At 47.0% G+C, this 26,893-nt stretch overlaps 3 protein-coding genes across 9 annotated transcripts; 1 reads left to right on the forward strand and 2 right to left on the reverse strand.

Annotated features, from left to right (window-relative positions):
• Positions 1–692: 692 nt before the first annotated feature.
• tbc1d23 (TBC1 domain family, member 23) lies at positions 693–10,436 on the reverse strand. 6 transcript variants are annotated; one of them, XM_047037047.1, is made up of 19 exons: positions 10,330–10,436; positions 7,963–8,071; positions 7,423–7,528; positions 6,806–7,010; positions 6,388–6,511; positions 6,156–6,280; positions 5,992–6,038; positions 5,793–5,896; positions 5,527–5,649; positions 5,338–5,430; positions 5,027–5,197; positions 4,844–4,886; positions 4,649–4,755; positions 4,275–4,417; positions 4,005–4,049; positions 2,946–3,034; positions 2,680–2,815; positions 2,003–2,197; positions 693–1,492 (listed from the first exon to the last, which is right to left on the reverse strand). In XM_047037047.1, exons 1-19 carry the CDS (start codon positions 10,422–10,424, stop codon positions 1,408–1,410), a joined length of 2,145 nt encoding a protein of 714 aa, XP_046893003.1. In that variant the 5' UTR covers positions 10,425–10,436; the 3' UTR covers positions 693–1,407. The 6 variants fall into 6 exon arrangements, with proteins under 6 accessions (XP_046893003.1, XP_046893002.1, XP_046893008.1 ...); XM_047037046.1 differs by having other exon boundaries at positions 5,338–5,433; XM_047037052.1 differs by lacking the exon at positions 10,330–10,436 and adding an exon at positions 8,627–8,714 and having other exon boundaries at positions 5,338–5,433.
• Positions 10,437–11,770: 1,334 nt separating this feature from the next.
• tomm70a (translocase of outer mitochondrial membrane 70 homolog A (S. cerevisiae)) lies at positions 11,771–17,879 on the reverse strand. The gene is made up of 12 exons (XM_047037090.1): positions 17,554–17,879; positions 15,962–16,135; positions 15,611–15,737; positions 15,365–15,474; positions 15,111–15,259; positions 14,807–15,014; positions 14,464–14,598; positions 14,036–14,143; positions 13,808–13,924; positions 13,381–13,478; positions 13,102–13,224; positions 11,771–12,791 (listed from the first exon to the last, which is right to left on the reverse strand). The coding sequence occupies exons 1-12, from the start codon at positions 17,797–17,799 to the stop codon at positions 12,638–12,640; spliced, it is 1,749 nt and encodes a 582-aa protein (XP_046893046.1). The 5' UTR covers positions 17,800–17,879; the 3' UTR covers positions 11,771–12,637.
• A 1,965-nt stretch (positions 17,880–19,844) lies between these two features.
• Positions 19,845–26,411, forward strand: lnp1 (leukemia NUP98 fusion partner 1). Of its 2 annotated transcripts, none has more exons than XM_047036983.1 (4): positions 19,845–22,235; positions 23,714–23,941; positions 24,294–24,395; positions 26,151–26,411. In XM_047036983.1, the coding sequence occupies exons 1-4, from the start codon at positions 22,053–22,055 to the stop codon at positions 26,256–26,258; spliced, it is 621 nt and encodes a 206-aa protein (XP_046892939.1). In that variant the 5' UTR covers positions 19,845–22,052; the 3' UTR covers positions 26,259–26,411. The 2 variants fall into 2 exon arrangements, with proteins under 2 accessions (XP_046892939.1, XP_046892937.1); XM_047036981.1 differs by lacking the exon at positions 26,151–26,411 and adding an exon at positions 24,755–25,513.
• Positions 26,412–26,893: the final 482 nt, after the last annotated feature.

The raw sequence follows: 26,893 nt of genomic DNA on the forward strand, positions 1-26,893 counted from the left end.
TATCAACCTCCAATAAGGTGAGCGCTTGCCTCTGTAAAAATGTGCCCATCTGGATTACAACATTTGACCAAAAATCATATTATTGCCTGTAGTCAGGTGTAGTAGTACTTTTGTCCATATAGCACATCTCTGATGAAAAGAACGGATCCTGATGGTCTGCCCATAAACACTATAGTATATTTCTAACCCATCTAAAAGAGTCAGGATTGTTACATTATACATAAAAACCAGAGACATTCAGGGTTTCATAAACACTTTATAAATGGTTTACACTTTAGTCAATGAACAGGAGACCCTCAAGAGGAGGCTGGTCGGACTAGTCAGCAACCGGTTAAATATCAACCGCATATCAGTACTGTCTGGATACACCAAGAGTTCAAAGTGTTACAAATATCCGTTTTTGATATGGAGCAGTTTACAATATATACAGTACATATTTATAAACATCCTCAAATCATTTCTATTTAAGGCTGTGAGCTGGAAATAAAAACTTCCTTAAGGACAAGTATCAAAAACAGTTGTCACGTTACATCAAACAAGTTTCTAAACCAGATCGACTAGAGAATGGACTTGAACTGAACCCTGTGACATGTGCAGACTCGCCTTTAACGATATTGTTTTCCTATTTGAAAATACAGAGAAGACTGTTGAAAATTGTGCTGCTATTAATTCAAATAATATGGAGTCGTTCGCTAATCTAATAACTCCTTAGCACTCCATTTCTTTAACAAATAATTTATGTGAATCACTTATTTTCAAAGCTGGAATCTAACAAACCAAGACAATGGGAAAACACCAATCCATTTTGGATCCTTGACTTGAAAACTGTTAATGGACTTAAGCAACAATACTGGTCTCCTGATCCAAACACTGCTTACATTTCTAATGACTGTTTCCATGTGGACAGTTGTGACATCTTTAAGTCCTATGATAAACAAGGAAACAGTTACTGGCCTTCGGTGGCCCAATGTCAAAGGACCTGTCATCCTACACTTTCTGCACGTGTGACACTGGAAGATTATGGGGGCTCGATTTAAGGCTAGACAGAACCCTGTAATGCAATCATCACCCACCTTTTGACAGTTATTTCCCTCCCCACAAATAAAGAAAATGTAAAGAAAACCTATTTTAATTAGTATGAGGAGAATAGTGACGGGGAGCACCACAGTTTCTCAATAAGCACAGTCCAACGTTTCCTCAGGTCAGCCGTTGACCTCCATGTTCCCTGGCCCCCAGAGGAGGGACAGGTGAACTGTCACTGTAGCTGGGAGGCGTCCCGAGAGGAGAGGCCTCGGGGGGGGGGGCTTAGGGGGCACATCCTGCCTTCAGCTGACACACACACACACACCCCTTTACAGCAGGTCTCCGTCTGGATATCCGGGTGATGCCCCCATAGCCTCTCTCTGCTTAGGAACTCTCGAGGGCATCAAGAACTTTCATGATCTGCTGCTTGATGGCCTTGGTGGCGTCGCCTGCGTTTGGAATGAGATACCTGCGGGGAGGGAGGGAGTCAGATGGCAGAGCGGTTAGGGAACCGGGCTAGTAATCTGAAGGTTGCTAGATCGATTCCCGGCTGTGCCAAAGTGAAGTTGTGTCCTTGGGCAAGGCACTTCAACCCTACTTGCCTCGGGGGGAATGTCCCTGTACTTACTGTAAGTCGCTCTGAATAAGAGCGTCTGCTAAATGACTAAATGTAAAGAATGGGAGATGTGTTTGAGGATATCACCAACTAACTGTACTCTGGTTGGTAATGTTATAGGGTCGTGTTATTTTTGCGTTCATGCTTGCACACATGTTTTATTATTATTTATAGATGTAAATTGTACTGAAGAGTTACTGAATACTCCTTGTTTGTGTGTATATCACAATACAAGTTGTCAACTACAGTTTAATAAACTACATTTTTTCCCTATTTTTTCCTCTTAGAAGTTGAGAAAATGATAGCTACACTTAAAGTCAGCAAAAAGCCCTAATCAGGTCATCCAGCCTTAGCGCCCCCTACCTCTCAACCGCAGAGATCTCCACACCGGCCGTGTTGTTGCTGCCAAACTTAAAGGTGATGAGTTCCGGGTGCTTCTTCTTGGAGGTGATCTTCACCACGGAGTTGAGCGGCTGCCTCGACTGGATGTAGGCGAAGCCCTTCCGTGAGGCGATCTCCCTCAGGCTGTACATGTGGGTGGCTGTTACCAGCAGGTGACTGAGAGAGACAGGAGAACCGGGTTTTTTAGTCACACAACATATTGAACTATTGAATATTGAATACTTACACAGATTATTATTTTTTTTTTAATAAGATATTTTGTGGGGAGTTTTATTTTCTAAGAAGCCTAAAAAAGAAAAGGTAATTCTAAAGATCACCATAATGTATGATACTACAGTACGAATGCCGTGTCCATAATATAGAACCTGTAAGTCTGGGTCCGCATTCAAGTCATACTGATCATATAGACATTCATGTGACTGCTGTAGGATATGGCACTGATAAGACAGTCTAGAAAGACCCCACATTCACCATTACTTGAAAAAGAAAAAAGCTTTTTCACAATTGGCAATTTGATCCTTTACACTGACCCAAGCTCACACAAGTGTTTGTATGGACAACAAAACCCCATGTCTGATAAACAACGTCACTGTTGTCGAGATCAATAAAGCTGTAATGTGTCTCGAAAGATGTCTGACCTGGGGAACATGTGACCCGTCTCCTTGACCTCGTTGCAGGGAATGTGGTGCTTCACGTCCGGCTTGTTGATCCACGTCTGGATGTTGACGATCTCCTTCCTGTCGTCGTCCGAAATGGACGAGCTATCGATCTCGTCTGCGGAGGAGGAGGGGAGAAAACGGCGACGGGGGGTTGAGTCAGGGGACGGGTTTAGACGGAGCCAGGCTGGCATTGAAGGACGTGGGCAGTGTCCCGATCGCTGATTGGTTCCAGGAGGCTTGTTTACCTGTGTCATACTCCTCCTCGTCTCCGATGCTGAAGACAGGCTTTACCCCCCTGTACGGCTTCCCCACCCGGTCGCTGCTGCTCACGTGCCTGGTGGGGGACAGACACAGAGCGGAGCCTTAGAACACACACACCGCAGAGGCACACGCTGTTAGCAGACTCACAACAACAACAACAGTAGTTGTGTATGCTTGTGTATCCACAACCAGACAGACCTATGGAAGGACACACACCATGTATTACATTGAATACAGTGAGAGGATTCCTCACAATCGCACACACACACACACACGCACGTAAGGCACTGAGGACTGCGGCATGAGCCGTGCGTTCAGATGGGACCTCCAGGGCCAACTGTCAGACACATCCGAGATAAGTCAGCTTCACTACGTTGAAGAAACGGGGTTTAAGACACACTGCTACCCGGATGGACAGAGAGTGCACATGATCAGTGACGTCCGGGGCTGTAATCCAAATGTGACGCTGCGGATGTAGAGGACCAGGCATGAGCACACCGCCCTGGTTAGCACCTGCGAGGCTAGGGCAGGTCACGAACAGGAAAACTACAGGTGAGTGCTCTGAGAAAGGCCGAGATTCGGATCTCCCTACAGAAGACGACAGGAAGCCTACAGAGTGAGACAAGGACTAAGGTGAGGCCCACATACAGACACGGGGTAGCTCCACATCGCCGACACAGACAGCTGGATACCGTTAGTGAGAAAAGCAGAGGGACATCCCGTGACCCTGATGTCCTAGGAGCAGTGCATTATGGTCCGCCCCATCCAGGTGACAGCTCTGGACTGGGGTGATGATGTGAGTGAGTGCTGGGCAGCTAGGTGAGGAGTGTTACACGTTGTGTTAATAAGCATGCGTTAGTGAGGCTCAGGCTCTACGCATCTGGCTCGACCCCCCCCCCCGGGGGATTCTCAGGCCCCCCCAGGGGCCCCCACAGCCAGCCAGGCCCCCCCCCTAGGGGCCCCTAAGACAGCCAGCTCCCCCAGAGCTGGATCCAGTGTTCATGCTGGTGAGACACAGTTCGAAGCTGGTGATGAGCTCTTACCGATCTAGTATCCCCTTCTCTGGCCAGGGCAGAGTGAAAGATATTCTAGCATGGGATAAGGCACAAAGTACGGTAAGCTGAGGACAGTCAGGGTTACATCAAAGCTGCTCGTAACACAATTGGAATTGTATTTAATTAAAAAATAAATAATATCAATGACTGATTATTTGTTGATTTACTGGAAGTGAATGTAACCAGTTTTTTGTCTGGTTAGAGAAGCTCAAGGCGAGAGAGGTTTGGCTTCGGCTCAGGAGCATGTGAACAATGTACCTGTCCACGGGTGTGGAAGTGTTCTCTATGAAGCTGATCATCTTCTCCTTCACGTTCACAGACTTGGACTTGAGGGCAAAGGTCATCTTGTTTACCAGGGACTTGACCCCTTTGCCCTCCCCTGCGCTCCCAAAAGACTCCCCCTGGAGGAGCGTAGAGAGAGAGAGAGAGAGAAAGAGGGAGAGAGAGAAAAGGAGAGATGAACACAAGATGGACAACAGACACCAGCCACAATGTCCAAGACAAAAGCAAGGCAGGGAAATTCAACAGGAAGTGAATCAGTCAACAACAGTCATGTGGAGCAATAGGGAAGAGGGGCAGTTTGTGTGGTCAGGGTGTGGTCAGGGTGTGAGGGAAGGGGATGGTAGACTCACATCGGCTGAGCTCAGACTACTGTGGGAGCCGGACGTACTGACTATCCAGTGGACGTACGAGCTGTCAAGTCCATCCACGTTCATATCCGCCAGGTGCTGCTGGAGGGCTGCCGACACGAGGGGAGAGACCCGTGTTAAACCCAGACCTACCTCATCTGAGGGGCGGCAATCCACCTTGCGGCTCCACAAACTCACCCATGAAGCCGCCTTTTGCGATGCTGACGTACTCCTTGTTTTTCTGCGAACACACAACAACCCAAAGTCACCACCGAGAGTTAGCGTGGGTCAGCGCCGAGTTAGCGTTAGCTCACATCGCTGCGGTAGCCATGGGCGCTTTCCTGCCACCGTTCTCAAAAAACGCCATCGTGGGGGTCTCACCTGCAGGAAGTGGGCCAGCACCATGTTCATGTACATGTCCTCCTCCTCCCTCCCGCTGCCCATGAAGCACAGGTGCTCTCCGCTGGCCACCGAGCCAGACTCCAGAGACTGCTTCTGGGCCTCCAGCAGGGACTTGACCGACAGGGCGAACTCTGACGGGTTCTGAAGCATCTGGACAGAGACGAGAGGAATCGACATGAAATTTGACATTTGATACGTTTAGCGGATCTTTTTGAACCAAAGCGACAAGCCCAGTTCAGTTCCCTTTATCAACCGTCCAATGACGTGTGTCCCTCTGTCACAGTTCTCACCAGGTCTGAGTCCAGATGGAAGGCTGTGGAGAGATGTCCTGCATTGTACTGCTCCGCGGGCCGACAGTCGACCACAAAGAAGCGCACTCCGTCCTGCTACACACACGCACACACGCATTTCAGTGTTTCCCAGGCCTCCAGACCCTAGGTCTCCACACCCCAGAGCCCAGACCCAGACATGTGTCTCACCTGCTGCAGGTGGTTGGCCTGCAGGATCTCGGGTACAGACACGGGGAGGCAGAGCGCCTGACTGAGGTCCATGTCCTCCTCCTTCAGAGCCACCAAACTGCTGCCGAACAGGTTCTGGTTCTCCTACAGACACCCAGAATCAACGTGGCTGTCTAACGTTCTGCTCGCCAATCACTAGAGGGAGTCCCTGCACCTTCTAGAAACTTCTTCTGGGTTCTGAGGGACCGTGTTTGACTACCTGTTCGGGTGAGGGAGCCGCAGCGTACCTTTCGGAGGGACAGAGGGGTCTTGCTGTAATAGTACTGGGCCAGGGAGAAGAGGTCTTCAATGTCCTCAACTTCCAGAAGAGCGGGAGACTCCAGCAACATGTCTGTAACACACACACACACACATACATCAGGATACAACCTCATACAAACAGCCCCCCGAGCAAACGTACGTGGAGATCCGTCTGACGCGACTCACTGGTGATGTCGGCCTTGCTGTCGGCTTCCTGTCCGAGGACGTTATCTCTGTGGGGACACGGAGCACAGCGACAGCACCAGTCACTGCCTGCAACACCAGCACAGCACCACGCCGACCTTGTGTCTGACGGAAGCGTTTAACGCGGGGGGGGGGGGGGAACCTACTTGGCGTTGACGAGGATGATGAGCATGAGGAAGAAGATGAGGAAGGGGTCGGCCTGATGGAGGTAGATGTCCCAGATGGCCTGGGTGACCTCGGGAGGGCAGTGACTGGCAAACAGACTGCCCAGCTGTAGTAGACACACACACATAACCAGTGAGTGCCTTTCAGAGCCAGTCCGTAACCTTTCAATCCGAACCGTAGAGAGAAGCCCTAGTGCCGGGTATGGAGACTGACCCAGTCGATGGCGTACGAGTCTGGGGTGACCTTCTTGGTGTCCAGGAAGGAGCAGAGCTCTGGCTCGTGGTACTGCAGCAGCAGCCTGTACAGGTGGAATGGACGGCCCTTCGACACGCAGTCCCTGGAGACAGACGTGGAGCAGCTCAGTAAGAGATTGGATTTAACCACATCCCTGTGTCTGAGAGCATGAAGACAGAGAGGAGAGGGGGGAGAATAGAGAGGAGGAGAGAGAGAGAGAGAGAGAGAGAGAGAGAGAGAGAGAGAGAGAGAGAGAGAGAGAGAGAGAGAGAGAGAGAGAGAGAGAGAGAGAGGGAGAGGGAGACAGAGAGACAGAGAGAGAGAGAGACAGAGAGAGGCAGAGAGAGAGAGAGAGAGAGAGAGAGAGAGAGAGAGAGAGAGAGAGAGAGCATCTCACCGGGGGATGTACTTGTTCATGATGGCGTAGAAGCAGTTGTAGAGCTCGCTGCGGGTCAGCTGGAGGCCCAGCAGAGGCTTGAGCAGGTGAGGCCAGGCCAGGTCGGGGGTGAACGCAATGTTCCTGGACTTGCAGTAGAACGTAATGACCGACTCGACGTCCGACACCATGGCGCTTCCCTCCTCCTCGGACACGCCCAGCTGCTCTGTGGTCAATGACAACAAACAGGGTTGGCTGGGGGGGGGGGGGGGGGGGGGGCACCATGTCCTAACCAAACACGCTTCCTGAAGGGGGAGACTGACACATCTCTACTGGGTGACTGGTGTCTGGGGCTAAGTCGCTGCAGCGATTCCCTGTGTCATATTTTGTTCAACCTTCCCCCTGGCCAAGACAGGCCCAAGTCTAGCTGAGCACTCCTGCCAGGCAATGAGCCTGTATCTCTCTTCGTTTTTAAAGGGCCGGCCTTCCTCTGGGGTGATTTTCGGACATGCTAGTGTTCTTCCCGAGAGGGGAACTGATCTTTCCTTGTTTACTTCCTGTGAGAGAACTGATCTTTGCTCGTTGCCGTGACGGTCAGCGAGAGGGGGTGGGGGGCGGGGCGGGTGAAGGGCACTCACGGATAAGCTGCTGGCTGCGGTTGTGAATGAGCGTCTGCTCCGGGAGATCCAGGAGACCGTCCCAGGAAGACAGGCTGTCTCCCTTGCCGGCCACGTTCAGGGTGATCTGTCGACACACACAGGAGGCAGGGGGTCAGCTGGTCAGCCCCACACAGGGGGTCAGCTGGTCAGCCCCACACAGGGGGTCAGCTGGTCAGCCCCACACAGGGGGTCAGCTGGTCAGCCCCACACAGGGGGTCAGCTGGTCAGCCCCACACAGGGGGTCAGCTGGTCAGCCCCACACAGGGGCACACTTCCAGGGTTTGCTTTCAACCGCAGAGATAAAACGTAAAAAAGGGCTGATTTCTCCCTTAGTCTCCCATCTCCTGTTTGGGATGTTCACAAGTGTGTAACTACTGAGCTTGTGGGTGCTGTCTTCTTTGTGGAATGCAGCCGTTCTGGAATGCAGACTCCCCTTCGTCAACTCCCAACCTCCTCCTCCTCCCTCTCAACTCTGGCCCCTCCTCCCCTCCTCCTCTCCTCTACTCCTCTCCTCCTCACCTTCCAGAGCTTGGCCTTCGGTTCAGCCGGCTCCTGAACCTGAATGACGGCCCTCTCCATCTCTGTGTCAGACCCCCCGGAGTCCAGGGCCTCGGCCAGATCCTGGTCCCTGAAGAAGCGAACACACCAGAGCGTCAGACCAGGCGGAGACTCCTCCGGGAGACGACCTGCTCTGGTGGACGTCTTTCAGGAACATCAGACACATCACATTCTAGGCCTACTTGTTTCATGTTTATTTTAATGAATCGACAGCTAATGTGGAAGATTCTGTGTCTGTTGGGCGTAAAATGCAGGTTGAAGGCAAATTACAACATCTACAATAGATGTACACCAAACAACAACACACAATACCAACAGTGAGGTTTGTCTCTTTAGGGGCAGCACAGTCACAAAGCTACTCAGCACTGAGACAGCGACAGATCGAGGCGGATCATATCACAGGCTCACGTTCTTCGATCAGACATAAGCGCTCTATAAGACTGCACATCAACCAGGGGCCAGATTGAGCGAGACAGGACGGACTATCACAGGAACGGCCGAGCGATCAAAGTCCTAGCTGTTACCGTGGCACCAGAGCTACCACCCTGAAGGCACTGAATCCAAGCAGATCACCCAACGCTCCCCAGAGGTGGAGATCCATCCGCGCGTGTCACCTGACCCTCACGGTTGTGGAGCCTGGTGTTCAGTCAGCATCGAAAAAGATCCATTCCCCACCAAATGGAAAACACCTGAAACATGACTCTCTCCTCCAAATCGCCCCCCACCCCGCTCCTTTTCCCCCTCTCTCTCCCCCTAACGGTGACACCAGCGGCAATCATTATGTATGAGCGAATCCGCAAGCAGCTGCAAGCACCTCCCCTGTTCCATGAAGGGAGACAGCAGGAGCCTGGTGGTGTAGAAACACCTGGCAGAGGGCAAGCCCGGATCTGCAAAGCTCATAGCTGCTCGGCAATATTCAGTGTCTTTGTCCTGCCCCCGCAAAATGGCACGCATGTGTTTGGGATTCATGTTAGGTGGTCAGGCTATCTCTGGGTGTGTTTAGGACAGGGCAGGACCTCTCGGAGCCTCCATAAATCTAAATCAGTAATCGTCCATCTCTGCCTTAATTGTCCGTTCGTCTCTCGTTGAGTAAACAAGCAGACTGGCTCAACCCAACAAGGGGGATGATGTATTGCAAATGGCGGAAATGGCCTCAACATGCTTGGAATCCTTTGCAGCCATCTTTGCTCGGTCCACTGCAAACCACATTTACACATACCTCTTGACATTAACAGGCCTTTCGAGCCAACACTAATGCTCAGATAATGTTCCTGGTCATTCTGAATCTTCACACGCCTCAAGCCAAAGCAACTGACAGCGATGTTTCATCAACAGCAGAGGGATTTAAGCAAATATACAGAGTATCTGCATCTAATGCATCTGGAGTAAACCTTTCAACATGCAGGACTCTTATCAAAGCTAATTCACCCTCCCAATGAACTTCAGGGGTAAGACTACTTTAGTTGTATAAGATAACCATTGCAAAAGTGTTCGGGTGACGTTTAAAATGCATTTGTTTATCACCATTTTAGCTTATGTACTGTGTGACCACAACATCCTGCCTTTGGATTCGTGGAATGTGATTCCCTTGTTTAGCTGGACAGAGGGACGAGGAAGTCAAGGCTGATGTCATCGCAATGTACTAATTACACAGACCAACCCCTTTTCCTTGGGTAGTTTGTTGTGTTTACCCTGAAGAATACTGTCCTTTTGTTAAACTATAGATTGCTAGCCAGACTTCATTGTTATATGGCTGTGTTCACATTTAGTTAGCGCTTCAGTTAGCAAGCTCGACCACACGAATTGACACTTGTCTAGTTTTCATCAACAATGAATATGGCCGTAACACGCCAAATACTTTTATTGAAACGTGCATATCTGATAGATTAATATGAGGATTATGAGAGTTTGCAAGCTCAGCTAGCCTGCTTACAAAATCAAAGCCAACCACGTCACCTTTGACAAGCATCTACGACTAGTCTGTCTCGCGATCAGGGCAAAACAGTGACACAACGCATCCATTACAGTTATAACACCAGTCTTTGTAATCAAAACAATAGTCAGCTATGAATGACAATCCGATATATATCACAGAAACCAAGTAGGCTAAGCAAAGCGTACCGGTCTGGGAGGGACTCAGTCAGGCCGGACAGAGATAGAACGACGTGCATCGCTTTCAATCGGTCTCTCTCCGACCGAGGCTACAAGCTACGTTTATAATACCGACCGATCAACCACCTGGAATATGCTTATTAAAAACGACGTAGCCAGCTAACTGTCATAGAGATAGAACTTGGTCTGGATTTTAAAGATAATATATTATATTACCAGCTGCCCTGAAGAACTTCCTCCACAGCATCCGCCATTGTTGTATTGACGTCCACGTCAAAATTATGCCGTCGACGTGAGCTTTGTGTCACCATGTATTTCGCACTTGTTGCCAGTCTCTTTCACACCTCTAGTGGCCAATGGAACTTGAGTAAAATAAAATCTCTTACATTTTACGACCATTTGAATCTGTCATTTCATAATGTATGGCAGGGGCGATTCTAGGATCAGACCTTTAGGGGGGCTCAGCCCCCAATGAGAATGTGACATAGATACAGTGCCTTGCAAAAGTGTTAAACCCCCTTGCTAATAAGTCACTAATTTCATTGGATAGCAATTATTACATTTATTTATTATCATTCAAAAGTCCCTTTCTTCATGAACTACCAGAATCAAATGAAACGATAATGATGTGTCAGCAATAAATAAACATCATTCTTTTTTATTTTTTTGGGGGTGCTGAGATGAAATGTAGGCGTGCTTGAGCACCCCTAAAAAGAGTCTAAAATCGCCACTGATGTATGGATTAATTGTTGATAAAAACACTTGTGCCACTGTAGTTATTCCAAAGTAAAGTGGGTGCAAGTTTCCTTCATGACTTGAACAATGAATACACTATCTTTTTTTAACTGCAAAAGCAAAAGTGCCACTAGCAGTGACATCACTGATAATTGACCATCTCACTCCTTATCTCGACTTGAAATTCCTGTAGATTCAATAGAATTCAATTGTAACTGAAGAGAACAAATGCTTTTACTTGCTCATCAAAAATAAGGCATCTGGCTTCAAGCACAATAACTAGACAGTGTAAAACTGCAAAATACTTAGCATAAACATGTAAAACTGAAAATGCCAAACCAAAAGCGAGGTCAAATTGTGTAGTGGAGTTAGACATAGGCACAGTTGTCTTAAAGTAAGAATTCACTGTTTACTAGGACTATAGGCTTTATCCATGACTAGGAAACTGGGCCTGTATGTTTGCTGTGGTTTAAGACCTAATTATAAATAACTATAGCATATATAGTTTAGCACATTATTAATTTTGCTTACGGTGTAATTATTCATGACTGCATGGTTACATGTCAAATAAATGAAGACTTTCAGTCGTTATAGCTTTATTTGCACATTTCTATGACTTTGGTCGTGATACAGCTCTGTGATTAGAATAATATTGTTAGTGTTGTTTCTGGAAATACAGAGCCAAACGTTGTTTTCAGAGCACGTCAACAGAAGCACATGTGGCCTTTTAAAAATAAAAACTCACTGAAGACTGTGAGCCAGACAATACCTTCCAAAAAGTCCATTCTAACATGTCCTGAAAATACAAGCAGTGGGAAACCGCCCCAACAAAAATAGAAGCAGTACATTTGGAACATTATGTCTAACAATTATGTTGTCAGGTCTAAAGTTTCATTTGAAGTTAATGCTCAAGACCAGTATCTCAGCACAAGCATTGTATTAACATTTATTTATAAAGAGAAATATCACACATGCTGTACAGAATATATAAAAAGACAAACAGGCAATCCCAAATAAAATAAAAACACTTTAGGACCCAAATCTTTCAATTTAACATCAGTGTGCACCCACCCAGTCCAGATTCCAGCATTACACCTAACACATACATCTTCAGATACATACACATTGGACTAAAATCGCAATCCTGAATTTGCCACTTAATAAAGAATTTGTTAAGATATGCATGTGACCAGAGAGCAACTGCTGTTCAGAACAAGAAACAGCAAGATAAGTCAACTCATGAACAGTTAGTTGGAACACCATGAAGGTGTCGATGCGCACACAGATGTCTGACAGCCTTTAGATGGCACACAATTTACCAATCAACTATAATTTGACATAATCAACTGAATGCATCTCAATTGGGTAATATTAGTAAATTATAAATGGAAGACCCCCCTTACAGATTCTGAACAGAGGTTCAGTGTTTTTTTTTTCTTTTTCTAAAGAATAAAAATACTCATAGTGAAGCATAAGGGAAACTAAAAGCATCCAGGCTCAAACTATATATCCGGCCGCTATGGGGGGCGTGGGTTAAGACCTTTATTTCCCCAAGACTTCCAAAGGCCTGGAAAATCATCAGTTTCATGGTGAACAGTACATACCCTCTCAAATTAAACTCCGGTTTCAATTCGCATGATAACATATGAAAGAAATTGTTTTGTTTTCCTTTTCCTTTTTTTAAACAGCCTTCCTAACCAGTACTCTTGTTTTGCACAAACCCAAAACAACTCTGATTTGCTGAGGTTACAGACTCAGCAGTAGAGGGGTGGGGGTCGGGCGGGGGCAGTTACAGCGTGGGAGGTTTCAGCCCGTACTTCCTGGCCACTTCGGTCTGGGCGTAAGCCGCATCACACAGTGAGTAAAGGTGAGCCATCTCCATCTCAGACTTGGCCAGGTTAATAGCCTTGTTGAACATGTCTATCGCCTTGTCCAGGTTGCCTCTGAAAAGCAAGCAACATGTCAGCCAAGTTTGGAGTAAATGGAGGGAGTCAGATGGCTGAGCGGTGAGGGAGTCGGGCTAGTTATCAGAAGGTTGCTGGATCGATTCCCCGCTGTGCCAAATTACGTTGTGTCTTTGGACAAGGCACTTCACCCTACTTGCCTCGGGGGGAATGTCCCTGTACATACTGTAAGTCGCTCTGGATAAGAGCGTCTGCTAAATGACTAAAATGTAAAAGTAATATAAATGGGGATTCTTCACAAGATCCTATAGTATGTTTGGGGTGGGGGTTCAAATAGTGATCAACTAACCTTTGAACCTCAATGGTTCCCATGGTTTCATAGGCAAAGTCACATTTGTTGTCGATCTCGATGGCCTTGCTGATGAGGTCCAGGCCCAGGTCGAGATCTTGTTTCCACTGCAGCTGCAACAGCCTGGAGACAGACTCGACCGTAAGCGCCCGTTTGATGTTGTACGTCATATATATGCACTATTTGTATGTTGCTCTGGATGAAAGTGTGTGATAGATGAATAAACGTAATGAAACGTCATGAAAACAAGCCCCCTGGTGAGAGTACAGTTGCACTCACCCCTTGTGGACATATGTCGTAGCGTTATCTGGTTCCAGATCGATACACTTGTCGTACATCTCGTCGGCTTTGCCAAACTGCTGCTGGTCGGTCAGGGCCTGAAAAGTTGCATAGCACCTCATCTGATAACTAGCCAAATTGCTAAGTGTACAGCAAAAAAAAAAAGAGACAAATGCTAGTTCAAATGCTGGCTCACTCTAGAAGCCATGGATTGCAACACAAATATTTTGGTGGCATTTTCATGCTTTATTGGACAGTTAAGTGACGTGAGACAGGAAAGGCAGGGAGACAGGTCCAAGCCCTGATCTGAACCCAGGCCACTGTGGTAAGGCCTCAGCCTACATGGTACACACACACACTTCACCAGTGAGCTACCGGGGCACTCGACCCTAATGACTTCTGAATGTCCCCAGAGAGCGTACTGTACCTGTGCATACAGAGCGTAGCCCTCTGCACATCTTGGAAACCTCCGGATGACATCCTCAAAGCCGTCCATGGCTGTCTGAACCTGGGAGGGGTTGTTCCCAGTGTAGGCTTGTCTGTACTGGAACCCACAAGCAGCAGATCATCACAGTCAGAGGGCAGATTTGACCTTTTCTTAAAAAGAAAAAGTGTAAAGTGAAAGCTACACCCCTGTTTCCTTGTGTCCACTCACCAGAGCGAAGCACTTCTGTGCCTGGGCCAGGGCAGAGTCCGGTCTCAGGATGATGCACTCGTCAAAGTCCCCCACCGCCTCCTCCACCTGGTCCAGCAGGATCTTCAGCTGAGCGGGACAGGAAACGCATCACGTCAACACCTGGTCTCAGTAGGTTAATCGCAACACACACTCAACACTGTTCTGGTAGAAGACCGATGAAGAGTTTCACTCCGAAAACCAGCTACAAACATATCAATCCTTCCATAACAATATCACTTTGATGGTATCGTAAAAGCAACACGAGTCACCTTACGCCATTTGGCAACATAACATTCCTGAGAAGGGGATACAAGTCGTTCACCAACCACACACACACACACACATCAAATTCATGATCAAAAAGATGATTCTGCTGGATAAGAGGGCCACAGAGAGGAGAGCCCTACCTGTCCCCTGTGGTGGTAGACGTCAGCGTTGCGCGTGTCGATCTCGGCGGCCATGTTGAAGTCCTGAGTGGACAGGAGGGGCTGCTGCTGCTGCATGTACATGCTCCCACGCTTGATCAAGGCGTTGGCCCGCAGCTGACAAGGCACAACAACAACAACAGTCAGGACCAGATCACCTGACCAGATCACCTGACCAGATCACCTTACCAGATCAAACTGGAGTTTGCTTGATGACAGGGATTCCTGTCTATCCCCAACTGCCACACCAATAAATAAAGCTGAAAATAGTAAAATGTATCTACAAATACATCCATGAATAAAAAGGCATGGAGGTGGTCAGTACCTTGACATTGGCATCCTGCATGTTGATGACCGTGTCCAGGTCAGGCTGGGCAGCGTTGGAGTTGCCTATCAGCAGGTAGAAGGTGGCGCGCAGTAACAGGGCCTCGGCTGTGTACCTGCCGCCAGACTCCACCTCCTTGGTGCATTCGCTGATGATCTTGTCATAGTTCTCCTCCTCCATGTACTGCTTGGCCTTCAGGTAGCCAGAGCTATGGAGACACAGGAGCACGTTACTGCTAATGTTTCAGAGTCCTGTATTGATAACGCCGGTGACGTCGTCGCACCAAAAACAATCTCCGACTGACCTCTCGGTGACCTCTGCCGCCTCGCCCTCGTTGTCCTTGTCCTCGTCCTTCTTCTCGCCCTTCTGCAGGGGCTGGGAGATGATGTCATCGGTGAAGGAGCTGAAGTAGGACTTGATGAACTGAGGAGAGGGCATCAGGGGCTCGCGGTTCTGGAACCCGAAATGGAAAATGGCGTCCGTTAGCTGAGGAGGCTCTCGTTGTCCGCAAGGTTCTACCCTGTCTAAGATTGAGGATGTCTCGGTAAATATACATACCTTGTATTTGGCTTTGGCTTTCTCCTTCCCCAGCAACTTCAGCACCTTGTCTGCTAGCAGCATACTCTGCTGGTTCTGGAAGGCCTCAAGAATGCACACCGCTGTGACATCTACAGGCGCAGAAGCGACAAAAAACACGACAGCAAGTCAAGAGGATTCTCCAAACACGGAGGTTAGGAGTCTACCATCAAAAGGGTCCAATCAAACTGTCAAACATGTCATAGAAACGAGGCTTTAGATCCCCACCTTCCAGACACTCCTTCCTGTTGTCCAGCCTTTCCAGGGCTTTGGCCCTCCTGAAAAGGGCCTTGATGTAGCGTGGGTTTAACTCCACAGCATGAGTGCAGTCCTGTACCACTTCAGTCCACTTCATCTGAAACCACAACCGCAGAATGTAGAAAAACAACCAGCCCACATTGACGTTTTACACATCTCCTACAAAAGACTTTTGATAGTCAAATCGTTTGCACATTCATCGGGTCCTTTCTGTCCGTCGCTGTGCCAATCGATACCCCCGAAGACATTTCAAGTGTTCAGGTAACGCTTGTGTGCACGGCAACAGAATAACAGAATGAACTGAACGGAACCAACACTGACCTGCTGTTCATAGGCTGCAGCTCTGTTCTGGTAGAAGGTGGACAGGTCTGCCTTCTGCTCACCAGGACAGAGGGCAATGGCCTCCGTGTAACACTGGATGGCCTGCTCATACTTGCCCGCCTTGAAGTACTTGTTGCCCTTGTTCTTCGCTCCCTGTGCACGGTCTAGAGGACTCTAGACCCATGATGAAAAGCACGTGTTAGCAAAACGATGAATGCAAAAAAAGAAACGGTTGTCAGTGAACTCATGTCGGGTTATTTCTTCAAGACAATCCTGTCTGAATCCTGAGTGTGTAGTGCTAGTCTCCAGGTAATGCACTCATCCACACCACCTCGGTCTGCAACAGGCTTAGTAGATAATCAGCAATAATGGGAGAGGGGGATTACAGGCCATCGACTCAGAGAGAGAGAGCCGGAAGATGTGGAGGCGCAGTATGAATGGTGCCATCTGTGGGCGAATGTAGAGCGTACTAACAGCATCAGAGGGACACTGGCACAGGTGGTAACTGGTGTGACAAGCCATTCCTCAGGTCTCCTTATCAGGTACTATGTAAACGCGACAGATAACGCAATCTGCATGCAAAAACTCAACCATATTCATGTATCTATTGTAGTTATTTGCCAGGAGGTTGCATAAAATACGTCAATACTCATGCTTGATGAATTTGTCTGACAGTCGTCTATACTGACTGCTCACAGAGATACTATTGAGCCGAAGTGGGCGTTTTCAATAACCTCCCCAACTTCCCATGGTTATCGGGGTTTGTGGTGACAGTATGCCTATCTGCAATTACGAGTACATGGAAGCTTAAGACTTCCTAGCTAGATTGAATGCTTCAAGAACCTGGATAGAGACTTAACTCATATGTTTGAATAGCTTCTAAAAAAACGCTAATGCTAAATCATTCAAGTCGAGAACTTGAACCCTGGACTTCAATCGTGAATGTGCCATGGTTAACTGTTCACATTATGGTGGAAGGTGGCCCAGACAGCAAGTGAGTAATGCAGTGAAGAGCAAGTAAAAGACAGGAAACTTAACTAGGTTAAGTGAAACCGAAAGGTACAACACAGAGAGACACCTAGTTTAATCTGAAGTCAGGCCCATTGATATCGAACACATCTCATGTCTAAGTAGCAAGATATCTGGCCCAAACGAAGAGCTACGAGAAAACGCAACATGTGCTGGCTTCCCCGGCGTCAGAAATGTACTAGCTACCCCGCCCCCATACTCCTCATGATATTGCCAGCTAGCAACGAGAGAAACGCATGTCAAGAAAACGAATTAACCTAACAAACTATAGCAGCACACGCTGTTGTAGTTCAATACAACAACCCTCTAATGTGTATGGTGTCGTTTGTGCTGATACTGACAAGTCGACATTTTGAAACATGCGAAGCCTGGTTGGCTAACGTTACTAAGTTAGCAGCTAGCTAGATGCAGGTGCAACCCATTCACAGCTCATGTCCTTGGACGCACTTCCGTGTCTAATACATTTTAGTCAAGAAACGGTGGTAACATGTCAGTGCTTCATTGAGGCGTAATCAACTCATACACCCACAAAAATTTAGAATGGTTTAAAGAGACGCATATACCATGTTTTCCAGCTCTGGACTTGCCCGATTAGCTGCGCCGTCTTGGCCCTGGACAGGGCTTGCGCTGCCTTCTGGTGTTTTCCTTTCCCCATTTCGTTTTCCCTGGCTGTCCTTCGTTCGACTACGGTTCCATAGGTACACGGCACCTACCCCGAGAACTATTGGGGTCCCTACCAACAGTGCCAGCTGCCAGCGGGGTAAACCACTCCCAGACTGCGGCTCGACAGGCTTTGACGCGGCCATCATCCACCATGCAATGGAGAGCAGCGAGCGCACACACACTTCAGTCTCCTCCCTCACTACCGAGAGCTACGAGGTCACAGCAACACGACAGACTTCTGGGATACTGGCGGACGGAGAGCGCAACTAATACCGGTGTGGCAGTCTCTGCACTTCCTGTTAATTAATTAATTAATTAACTTACCAACTCTCGTATTCAACTTCCATCTTCAACAAAAATATTTTTCGAAACAGGTGAATAAGAAAATTTGAGTAATGAATTTCGTCCATCAGTTTAGGTGAGATAATCAGTTCAGATGTTCAGAAGGGTTTTAGTGACAGTTTTAAACGCAGAAAGGTCAGGGCTTTGATGAGCTTTGATACCCTCTAATGATTCACTATGTATAGTGATGGCTACTCTTCAAAGCAATAACTTTTAAAAAACGTTTTATTTGATATGACCTATGCGCACATAGTTTATGTAAGGGCTCCATCTAGTGAGCAATTATAGCAACAGTGTGTGTACGAGGGTGACGGACGAAGAGTGAAGGAGATAATGAAAGAAAATATAGAATGTTATCTTTGCTAGATTCAACTTCATGTTATGTTACGCATATTACTCTCTGAATTTAAGTGGCATGACATCATGTGATACCACAATGTCTGCATGCATACTATGTGTGTGTGTGTGTGTGTGTGTGTGAGTGAGAGGCAGACAGAGAGAAAGAGAGAGAGAGAGAGCACGCGCGAGAGCGTGAGAGAGAGAGAATGTTTGCTATGGCCTGATTTCGATTGCCTCTGAGTCACATTTCAGCCTGGTGCTTGTTGGTGAGCCAAAACACTCAATTAGTGCCCTATGGCATGTCCTCGCGCATGATAGATAATAGGCACTGGCATGCCAGGAATTGTGTATAAACAGTGTATATATACAGTATATATATATTCATTACTATACGTATAAACTGTATGTGTGTGCGGTTTGTGTAGCAATATGTTGACTCGTAGAGTATGCAACGCTGCTTGAAAATGTGAACTGTGCAACATAGCCCATCCAAGTGATGCTATCAGCAATCATGCACAGTCATCTACAGACCTGCTGACGGCTAATGAGTTCATGGCATGCAGCGTCCTAAAGTATGACCCTGATAGGGCATGATAAAATGATCCATTTGATACAGACAGTCCATCTGATTTAGAGAGAAGCCCCGCGATCAATTGTCCCCCTGAGGTGCTTGACAATCACTCCACAGCAGTGCCGTGTACAGTCCAACTTTACAGTATCAATCACTCCACAGCAGTGCCGTGTACAGTCCAACTTTACAGTATCAATCACTCCACAGCAGTGCCGTGTACAGTCCAACTTTACAGTATCAATCACTCCACAGCAGTGCCGTGTACAGTCCAACTTTACAGTATCAATCACTCCACAGCAGTGCCGTGTACAGTCCAACTTGACAGTATCAATCACTCCACAGCAGTGCCGTGTACAGTCCAACTTTACAGTATCAATCACTCCACAGCAGTGCCGTGTACAGTCCAACTTTACAGTATCAATCACTCCACAGCAGTGCCGTGTACAGTCCAACTTGACAGTATCAATCACTCCACAGCAGTGCCGTGTACAGTCCAACTTTACAGTATCACCAGATTCTATGAAGGGTTCTGGTTGGAGAGCACTTGTTGGTTTTCCATGCAGCTTGGGTGTAAACTTTTTGCCAATGGATTGAGAGGTTACATTGCATTTACGCTTTATTAATTTAGCAGTTGCTTTTACAAACAACGGTGTACAATTAGAGCATATTTGACTAAGTACAGCGAATAATCAAGGATCAAAAGTGTACAATTCTAAACGTTTGACAGTGTTTAAAGTTGTGTATGGTAAGAGTGTAAAATGTATTTTCAGTCACAGTACACAGGTTATTAGGGTACTTGTGTTATCTTGTTTACATTTACATTTACCTTTAGTCATTTAGTAGACGCTCTTATCCAGAGCGACTTACAGTAAGTAGAGGGACATTCCCCCGGGGCAAGTAGGGTGAAGTGCCTTGCCCAAGGACATGACGTCATTTGGCACGGCAGGGAATCAAACCGGCAACCTTCTGATTAACAGCCCGATTCCCTAACCGCTCAGCCATCTGATTCCACCCAGAAGTTGTGTCTGTCCTCCCCAACACAAACGGGGGCCTCTTTCTGGCATACACACATACTGTAACACACCACAGGCTCAGATCAACATCTGAAAGCATGAGGTTATGTGACAGTGTCAATGTGTAATGTTCACACTGTTAACCCGGATTACCTACTCTGGACATTCTGGCTGAGGTGATTAGCTGCATGTCAGCCCATGTTTGTGAGTTACAGGGCCTGGCCTGGTTTGGGCCTAAACGTAGACACACTCTCACTCTTTAAGTTAATTACCTTGTGCTTTGTGTCCAGTTATAACTACAGATCCCATAATTCTTAGTGAGTCTGAAGTTGAAATAGCAGGATAAAAATGGCCATGATTTCCAGTTACTATCTACTTTGTTTTTTTTCTTAAAAGCGATTCATCATTGTGTGTCCAGTCCCTTTGTTTGTGTTGTTAGCATTCCCCACAAAATCACCAACCCCATTCAATGTTTACTTGATAAATTTAGCCTATTCCTCCAAGAATTGCTCAACATTTTCCTTAATTCAACTTTACGCTATTTAATTTATTCGATTGCTCTATATAAATCAAACAGTATTCAGAGAAGGAAAACCTAAGCATGTGTTAACTTCTTATGTAATGACTTACATCACTGAGCCAATTGGGGTGAGTGTGGCGAGGGAGCTCATGAGATTTAGTGTCCCCTTTATGCCTGCTGACACCCTCTCAGTCTTTCCCACCTGTGGTGATCATCTTCCACACATGCTACCTAAGCTGGAGCACGTCTGTCCTGGTGTACCCTCAACATAGGAGCTCTCAACAGCACCGTAACACATGCTGCAGGTGCACATAGGCAAGGCCGATTTCAGGGTCGATTTCTATGGATGTCAATGGTCTACAACGTATTTTAGCAGATTAAAAGTGAGGTTCCCTGTGAGTACATGTTAGACTAAATAACATTTATGATAAAAATATATTTGCGTATCGATGGTACTCTTTTCAATAACGGTGTTTGGTCTGCAATAGCAGGCTGTCTAATTCCCAGATGTAGATTTGGGACATACAATATTGAGTTTGCAGACAATAGACTGGTGGGACTAGACATCATGACAGAAAATCTGCATGATAAAGTTATTCAGCAGGTGGGGCTGAAGTATACCAGTGGCGACGGGGCAGCACAGGACCCCAGGGTAGGTTAACAAACAAATGGAACAGGAAGTAGCATGCGTTGGGGTCAGGCTGGTTTGGAATTATTCATTTAAGTGCGCATCACATGTGCAAACATGTATCAGCCAGCAGTGTTACAGTCCATCAGCCTCCTGTACGATCTTTGAAAGACTCGAAACATGAAAGTGGAATTATTTTCTGGATACAGTGAATCATGTTCGCAAGATTGTATTCACGATGAATTCCATTGCAATTTTTTCAGAGCGGGACAAAAAAAACGGACACTTTTTGTAAACAAAAAACATTGATTCAGTTAAGCTCAGTGTTCTATCACACCACACCACACCCCCCCCCCCCCCCTCCTCCTCTCCAGCCTGCAAAGCTTCGGGGGCCCAGGCTCACAACAGGAGATAGACGGAGCAGCACACGCTCCATAACTATTGACAGGTTTGATGTGCTCTGCGAGTGGAAAGTATGGGGAAATTGGAGTTCCCCCCCAGGCTGTGGGCTCTGTAATGGAAAGATTCAAAGCAGCCCCCCCCCACCTCCCTCTAACCCCCCCCCCCACCTCCCTCTAACCCCACCCCTCTTTCAAGCTGCTGTCTTCCCATCCTCAGTGTCCCTCCATTTCACTCGCCCACCAATGATAAACAGATTACAAGGGATTCACTTATTTAAAGACTGGGCCGAAAGCTGAGCAGTTTATTTTCGTGTCAACCTGGAATAACACAACTCCACCAGCCGTGCTTAACCAACCAAAGGGATCTAATTAAAGTGACAGACCTTTCGGGCTTTCTGGTACAGTGCTGTGGAGGCTCATTGTTGTAGCAGACCTGCAGCTTGGGAACACACAGAGCCGAGCAGGACAGCCAGACGAGGAACCCAGGCCCAGGACAGTGTCACCCAACCCAGGTAGTGAGCACCAACCCGCCTCCGCACTTCCCTCACCTGGAGCTCTGGTGAGCTCCCCCGGACCAGCTCCGTCATGGCCCTCCGGCTTCTCCCTTCCCTCATCGGAGACGACGAGGACGACGATGGCAACTTTACCAACTGGATGAGCAGCTACTGGGGTCACGGGTCACAGAGCGCCCGATCCAAAGAGAGAAAGCGCAGCTTCAGGAGACCGGCCAGGGCAAAGGCAGACCGGAGAGCCTCCCTCCCCTGCATGGTAAGAACCACCATCCTGATGTCTGTTTGTTCGCGTGCAGCACTGTGTGGGGAGGGAGCTTCTGTAGACCTCACTGGAAATGACTGTTACTTGACACAACAAAAACATATTTTTTGTTAACTGGATTATTTTATTATAATTGTATATAATGATTGTATTATTGTATTATAATTAATAGATTTTAATAGATTTTCCACAAAAAGATGTTGGTAGTTGTTAACAAATCATTTTTTACAAGTTTAAATGTTGAATATATTGCAGGTCTATTTCATTAAATGTTGAAATTCCTACAGAGTGAACATGATCATTAATGAAGTGTAATGTGATCACTAGATTGAATTGGTTTAGATGTATGCTGTGCTTATGATATGGCAGGAGTTGGTGTTGTACATGTGGTTGTGTAATCGTGTTACAACATAAGCCCATGGACGTTGCTACCTAATCTGTAGTCTCGGCAGAGAATAGTCACACAGACTTTGATTAGAGGTGACCCATTATCTATTAGTCCCTGGTGCCTGATCTACACACACACACACACACACACACACACACATACACACACAACCTTTCAGTCACGCATGCAACCATCGCTCAATACTGTACAGCTTTCAGTGTCAACAAGCTATGGATGGGGGTTTACACACTTAGATGAAAATAGATTGCTATGCAGTCGACGAGGCCAGTGTTTTCATCAATATTGACAGAATTCTGGATAATTAGTGGGCTAACTACTGAAACCCCACTAGTAGACAGGCTAAAAGCATTTGATCTATATTTCATTTTTAATTGTAACTGGTATCACCATGATTCACAGAATCTCCTGCACAACCCTTGCCCTGCCCTCATTGGAGTTCTCCCACTAGTTTAATCTCCAGGAGGTATTGAATAACATACTTCCACTCACACGCACACTACCTATTGCATTCACACAGAGCAGAGACCAACTTATTTAGGGAGTCAGGTGGCTGAGCGGTTAAGGCATCGGGCTAGTAATCTGAAGGTTGCGAGTTCGATTCCCGGCCGGTGCACATGACGTTGTGTCCTTGGGCAAGGCACTTCACCCTACTTGCCTCGGGGAGAATGTCCCTGTACTTAGTGTAAGTCGCTCTGGATAAGAGCGTCTGCTAAATGACTAAATGTAAATGTAAATTTAAAGTAAGGAGAAGTTAAACAGGAAAGTTGACCCGGTCCTATACAGCATGTTTTTTCTTGTGATTTACTTTGTTGGGTAATGAAGAGTTTGACTCAAATAATCTAGGCCCTTGTACTGTAAGCGTGCTGCTCAACACAAGATTACTTTCAATATCTTATAAGGATAAAACAAGGTAATTTAATGACACAAAAGGTGTAAGTAGGCCTTTGCGCTCACCCTCCTTCATCTCTCTGGCAATCAGTGCCTCTTTGTAGTGGGGAGTACACTGAAGTCTAATCTTTCCTGAATATGTCTAACATGTTATCTTTTGCTCTGTGTGTCCCAGTCCCAGCTGGAAGCCATGCAACTGAATCGTCTTCAGGCTGCCAGTGTAACGCCTAACCCTCAACTGGAGAAGGAGGTCAAGGGTCACCCCCGCGCACGCAGAGTGTCCTCGGATGACATCAACCGCCAGAAGTCTGTCTTGCCGGAGAACCGCATCACCACCATCCCCGAGCTCACTGAGTCGTTTGAGAGGAGACTGCGTCTCCACAACAAGAAGGTCACGTCTCTCGTAAGTTGAGGGGTGACATCTTCATGTGGCCTCGAAGATTTAGAATTTGAATTTTTCGACGACAGGGAGATCTTCTTCTGCACTTTCCAGGTGCACTATTTGTACATTGCTTTGAGTCAAAGCATCTGCTAAATTAATGAATGAAAATGTCAAATATTGTGTCATGAAAAAGGGAAAAGTAATAAAGCACTAAAAGCCCCACATAGTTCACTGTTACATACAGTATGTCACAGCCATTTGTCTGAAACCTTTTATTAGGAATGAAATGTGAAGTTCGAAGCAAGGTTGTCTATGGGTTTTACTGACAGGCAACAAGCATCAGGCTAATGTATGATGGATCTCTCTCCTCTAGAGTGAAGCAGACAACATGTGTCCTATCTGCCATGGGGATATGAGGAAGGATGGAGGAGGAGCGGTCCAGGAGCTGTACTGTGCTCACCGTTTCCACAAAGAGGTAGGAGTTCCTCATCGCGCCCCATCCTCCCGACCCTCGATAGGCTCCAGGCATGTCACTCCTATACCACCACCCTGTGCTCCCCTATCCATACCACTCACTGCACCAGCATGTCACACACCAACAGGAGCATGACCTTCATGCATGTACTTCATTGGCTCAAGGGGGGGGGGGGGTCCTTGTCACATCGCATGACGAGATAGGATACAGGCACGCTATCCTCACATGCCCTCTGCACCGAACCCCATCTGGAGCATGGATCACACCCTCGAGACCCCGCGGGACTGGGCATGCACACCGTGTCTGTGATTGGCCGGGATGCTCACACGGTGTCTGTGATTGGTGGGGGGGCTGGGAAGGCGGCGAGGAGAGGAGAGACGACGCGACCCCGGAGCGGCAGCGCCACGGCCGAAAGCGAGAGGAGGAGGTCCACAGTGGAGCGGCGGAAGTCAGGGGAGGGGCCGTTCTGCGACGGGTCCGAGGAATATCGGATGCCTCGCCGCCAGCTCTCTCTGCGGAGACAACGCTGATATCAGGGACCGAAGCTGGGACGTTTTCGCTGGAAGACGGAGAGAAAGAAAACCTGGATGTTTCGAATCGAGCCTCAGTGTCCTGTTTGAACTTTTCACATCATAGAGAGTGTTCCATTGGAACTCTCCTCCAGTTATATACAGGCCCTGGTTTGATCCTAAGAACTAGTAGTGTTGTAGAGCAGTTCATGCTTTTGTGTTTTCTATGGGCTAATCCCAAACCATGTCCAATGCTTCTTTTCGGTCATCTTTTCCAAACAGTGGATTCCCATTTTCTGTCACAAAAGCAAGTCACAGAATTTACTCCATACTGAATCTTCTTCTGCTCAATCTTTCCATCTATCATATACAATACACCTACAGTTACAGCCTACCAATAGATTTAATAGACAAGTCGATTTTATAGTTTCATCAATTTTATTTCCATTATTTCCATCTTTGATGTTCCTTTGAGTGATGCCGTTATATTCGAATAATATTTAAGCCAGTTGTTAGTTGATATGTACATTGCATGCATTAATGTGTGTGGTTTCTATTTCATAAGGGATTTCTATAACATTTAAGCCTTAAGAAAAAATAAATATGTTCTGTGTTATTTCAGTGTTTATATATCTGTACCGTGCCATAAATACTCAAAGTCAACAAAGACCTCATTAGGGGAATCCATCTGTTTACCATTTTAGTCAAGATGGAGCATAATGTAGCTTCTCTGCCTTTCAGAGAACCCCCAAAAACTGTCCAGAATATTTAAATTAGGGGGTCAAAGGTCACAGTAGGTCTCAGGTTCAAGGGCAAGAGACTAAAGCTTTGCTCCTGTCGGTAGGTCAGTCAGCTCTGCATGCACGTGATAAATAATGGAAATCAATGCCAATCCTGTGGTAACGAAAGAAAAAACAAGCAGACTAAAAGGTGTCCTGTGCTCTCCCAGAGGCCTCCTGTGGCAGGCCGACTGTGTGTGTCACCTCGAGTTGAACATTCTCAGGGGTTGGCCATAGTGACGCATCACGTGACGTATTATAGTACTTAGCAGTAGTTGACACTATTCAAAAACATATTTATTGTATATATTTTGGGGGGGACTACTAGTATTTATCATTCCCCTCATTGCCCAAGGGCTGAACGTGAGACGGCTGGACTTGAGATGGCTGAACGTGAGACGGCGTGGCCGGACGGTTGTGTGTGAGCGTGTGAGTGCATGACCTAACCTCCCGTCTGTGTGTTTCAGTGTATGGAGCGGTGGCTGTGGAGGAGACAGACGTGCCCGTCCTGCCGCTCCTACGTGCTCACGCCCGATCCTTTCTCCTGGTCCTGCGTTCACATCTACATGCCCTGACAGCCTTGCATCTCCTCACACCCTCCTCCTCCTCTTCTCCTCCGTTTGATGCTGCAGCTCCTGCCCTGCATGCAACTACTCCCCTACTAACAAAACAGACTGTCCTGGACGGCTGCATCTGATTGGACCGTGGGAATGCAAGGTTGGGTGGGGGTGGGGGGTGGTTGAGTGTGTGTGTGTGGGGGTGGGATCTTATTGGAACACTGGGAATCCGGAATCTGACAGGGTCATTCTATCTAGCTCTGTCTGTTTTTGTTTCACTATTGTTATCAGCAACTTAGTAGTCAACATACTGACTCCGAATTGGCACAGTATGTTGATGTAGTGAAGAAGTTATTTTAGATATGGTTTGACAGTTTGGAGGATAGTAAACTATAGTTATAAATGTGAAATAACCAAATCCCGTATTTATATTCCATTTAAAGTGATAGTGACAGCTCTGCTGACATGGCTTTAGGATGTAAAAAGAACATTTGAGAAAAAAATATGCAGTATTTTACTATGTTTAACAACACCCTCCTCATCCTGCCTTACCCTTGCCAGTCATGTCTGATGAACTGTAACCTTCAAACTATCTCGTGGAATAAAGTTAATGCCAAATTTGTGATATAGAAATTTGAAGATATTTCTTGATA

Source organism: Hypomesus transpacificus, chromosome 16, assembly GCF_021917145.1.
Source record: "Hypomesus transpacificus isolate Combined female chromosome 16, fHypTra1, whole genome shotgun sequence".
NCBI lineage: Eukaryota > Metazoa > Chordata > Actinopteri > Osmeriformes > Osmeridae > Hypomesus > Hypomesus transpacificus.

Bases quoted from the DNA above. Each gene is read 5' to 3' on its own strand.
- tbc1d23 (XM_047037046.1), bottom strand. From the start codon at position 10,424: ATGGTGACACAAAGCTCACGTCGACGGCATAATTTTGACGTGGACGTC. The intron at 4,050-4,274 runs GTACATTGTTCA...ATCCCATGCTAG, and splicing joins ACTTCCACACCCGTGGACAG to AATATCTTTCACTCTGCCCT. The intron at 2,816-2,945 runs GTAAACAAGCCT...CCTCCTCCGCAG, and splicing joins CGAGGAGGAGTATGACACAG to ACGAGATCGATAGCTCGTCC.
- lnp1 (XM_047036981.1), top strand. From the start codon at position 22,053: ATGGCCCTCCGGCTTCTCCCTTCCCTCATCGGAGACGACGAGGACGAC. The intron at 22,236-23,713 runs GTAAGAACCACC...TGTGTGTCCCAG, and splicing joins GAGCCTCCCTCCCCTGCATG to TCCCAGCTGGAAGCCATGCA. The intron at 24,396-24,754 runs GTAGGAGTTCCT...GGGGCTGGGAAG, and splicing joins CTCACCGTTTCCACAAAGAG to GCGGCGAGGAGAGGAGAGAC.
- tomm70a (XM_047037090.1), bottom strand. From the start codon at position 17,799: ATGATGGCCGCGTCAAAGCCTGTCGAGCCGCAGTCTGGGAGTGGTTTA. The intron at 15,738-15,961 runs GTCAGTGTTGGT...TTGTGGTTTCAG, and splicing joins CTGCAGCCTATGAACAGCAG to ATGAAGTGGACTGAAGTGGT. The intron at 15,475-15,610 runs GTGGGGATCTAA...CTGCGCCTGTAG, and splicing joins CAGGAAGGAGTGTCTGGAAG to ATGTCACAGCGGTGTGCATT.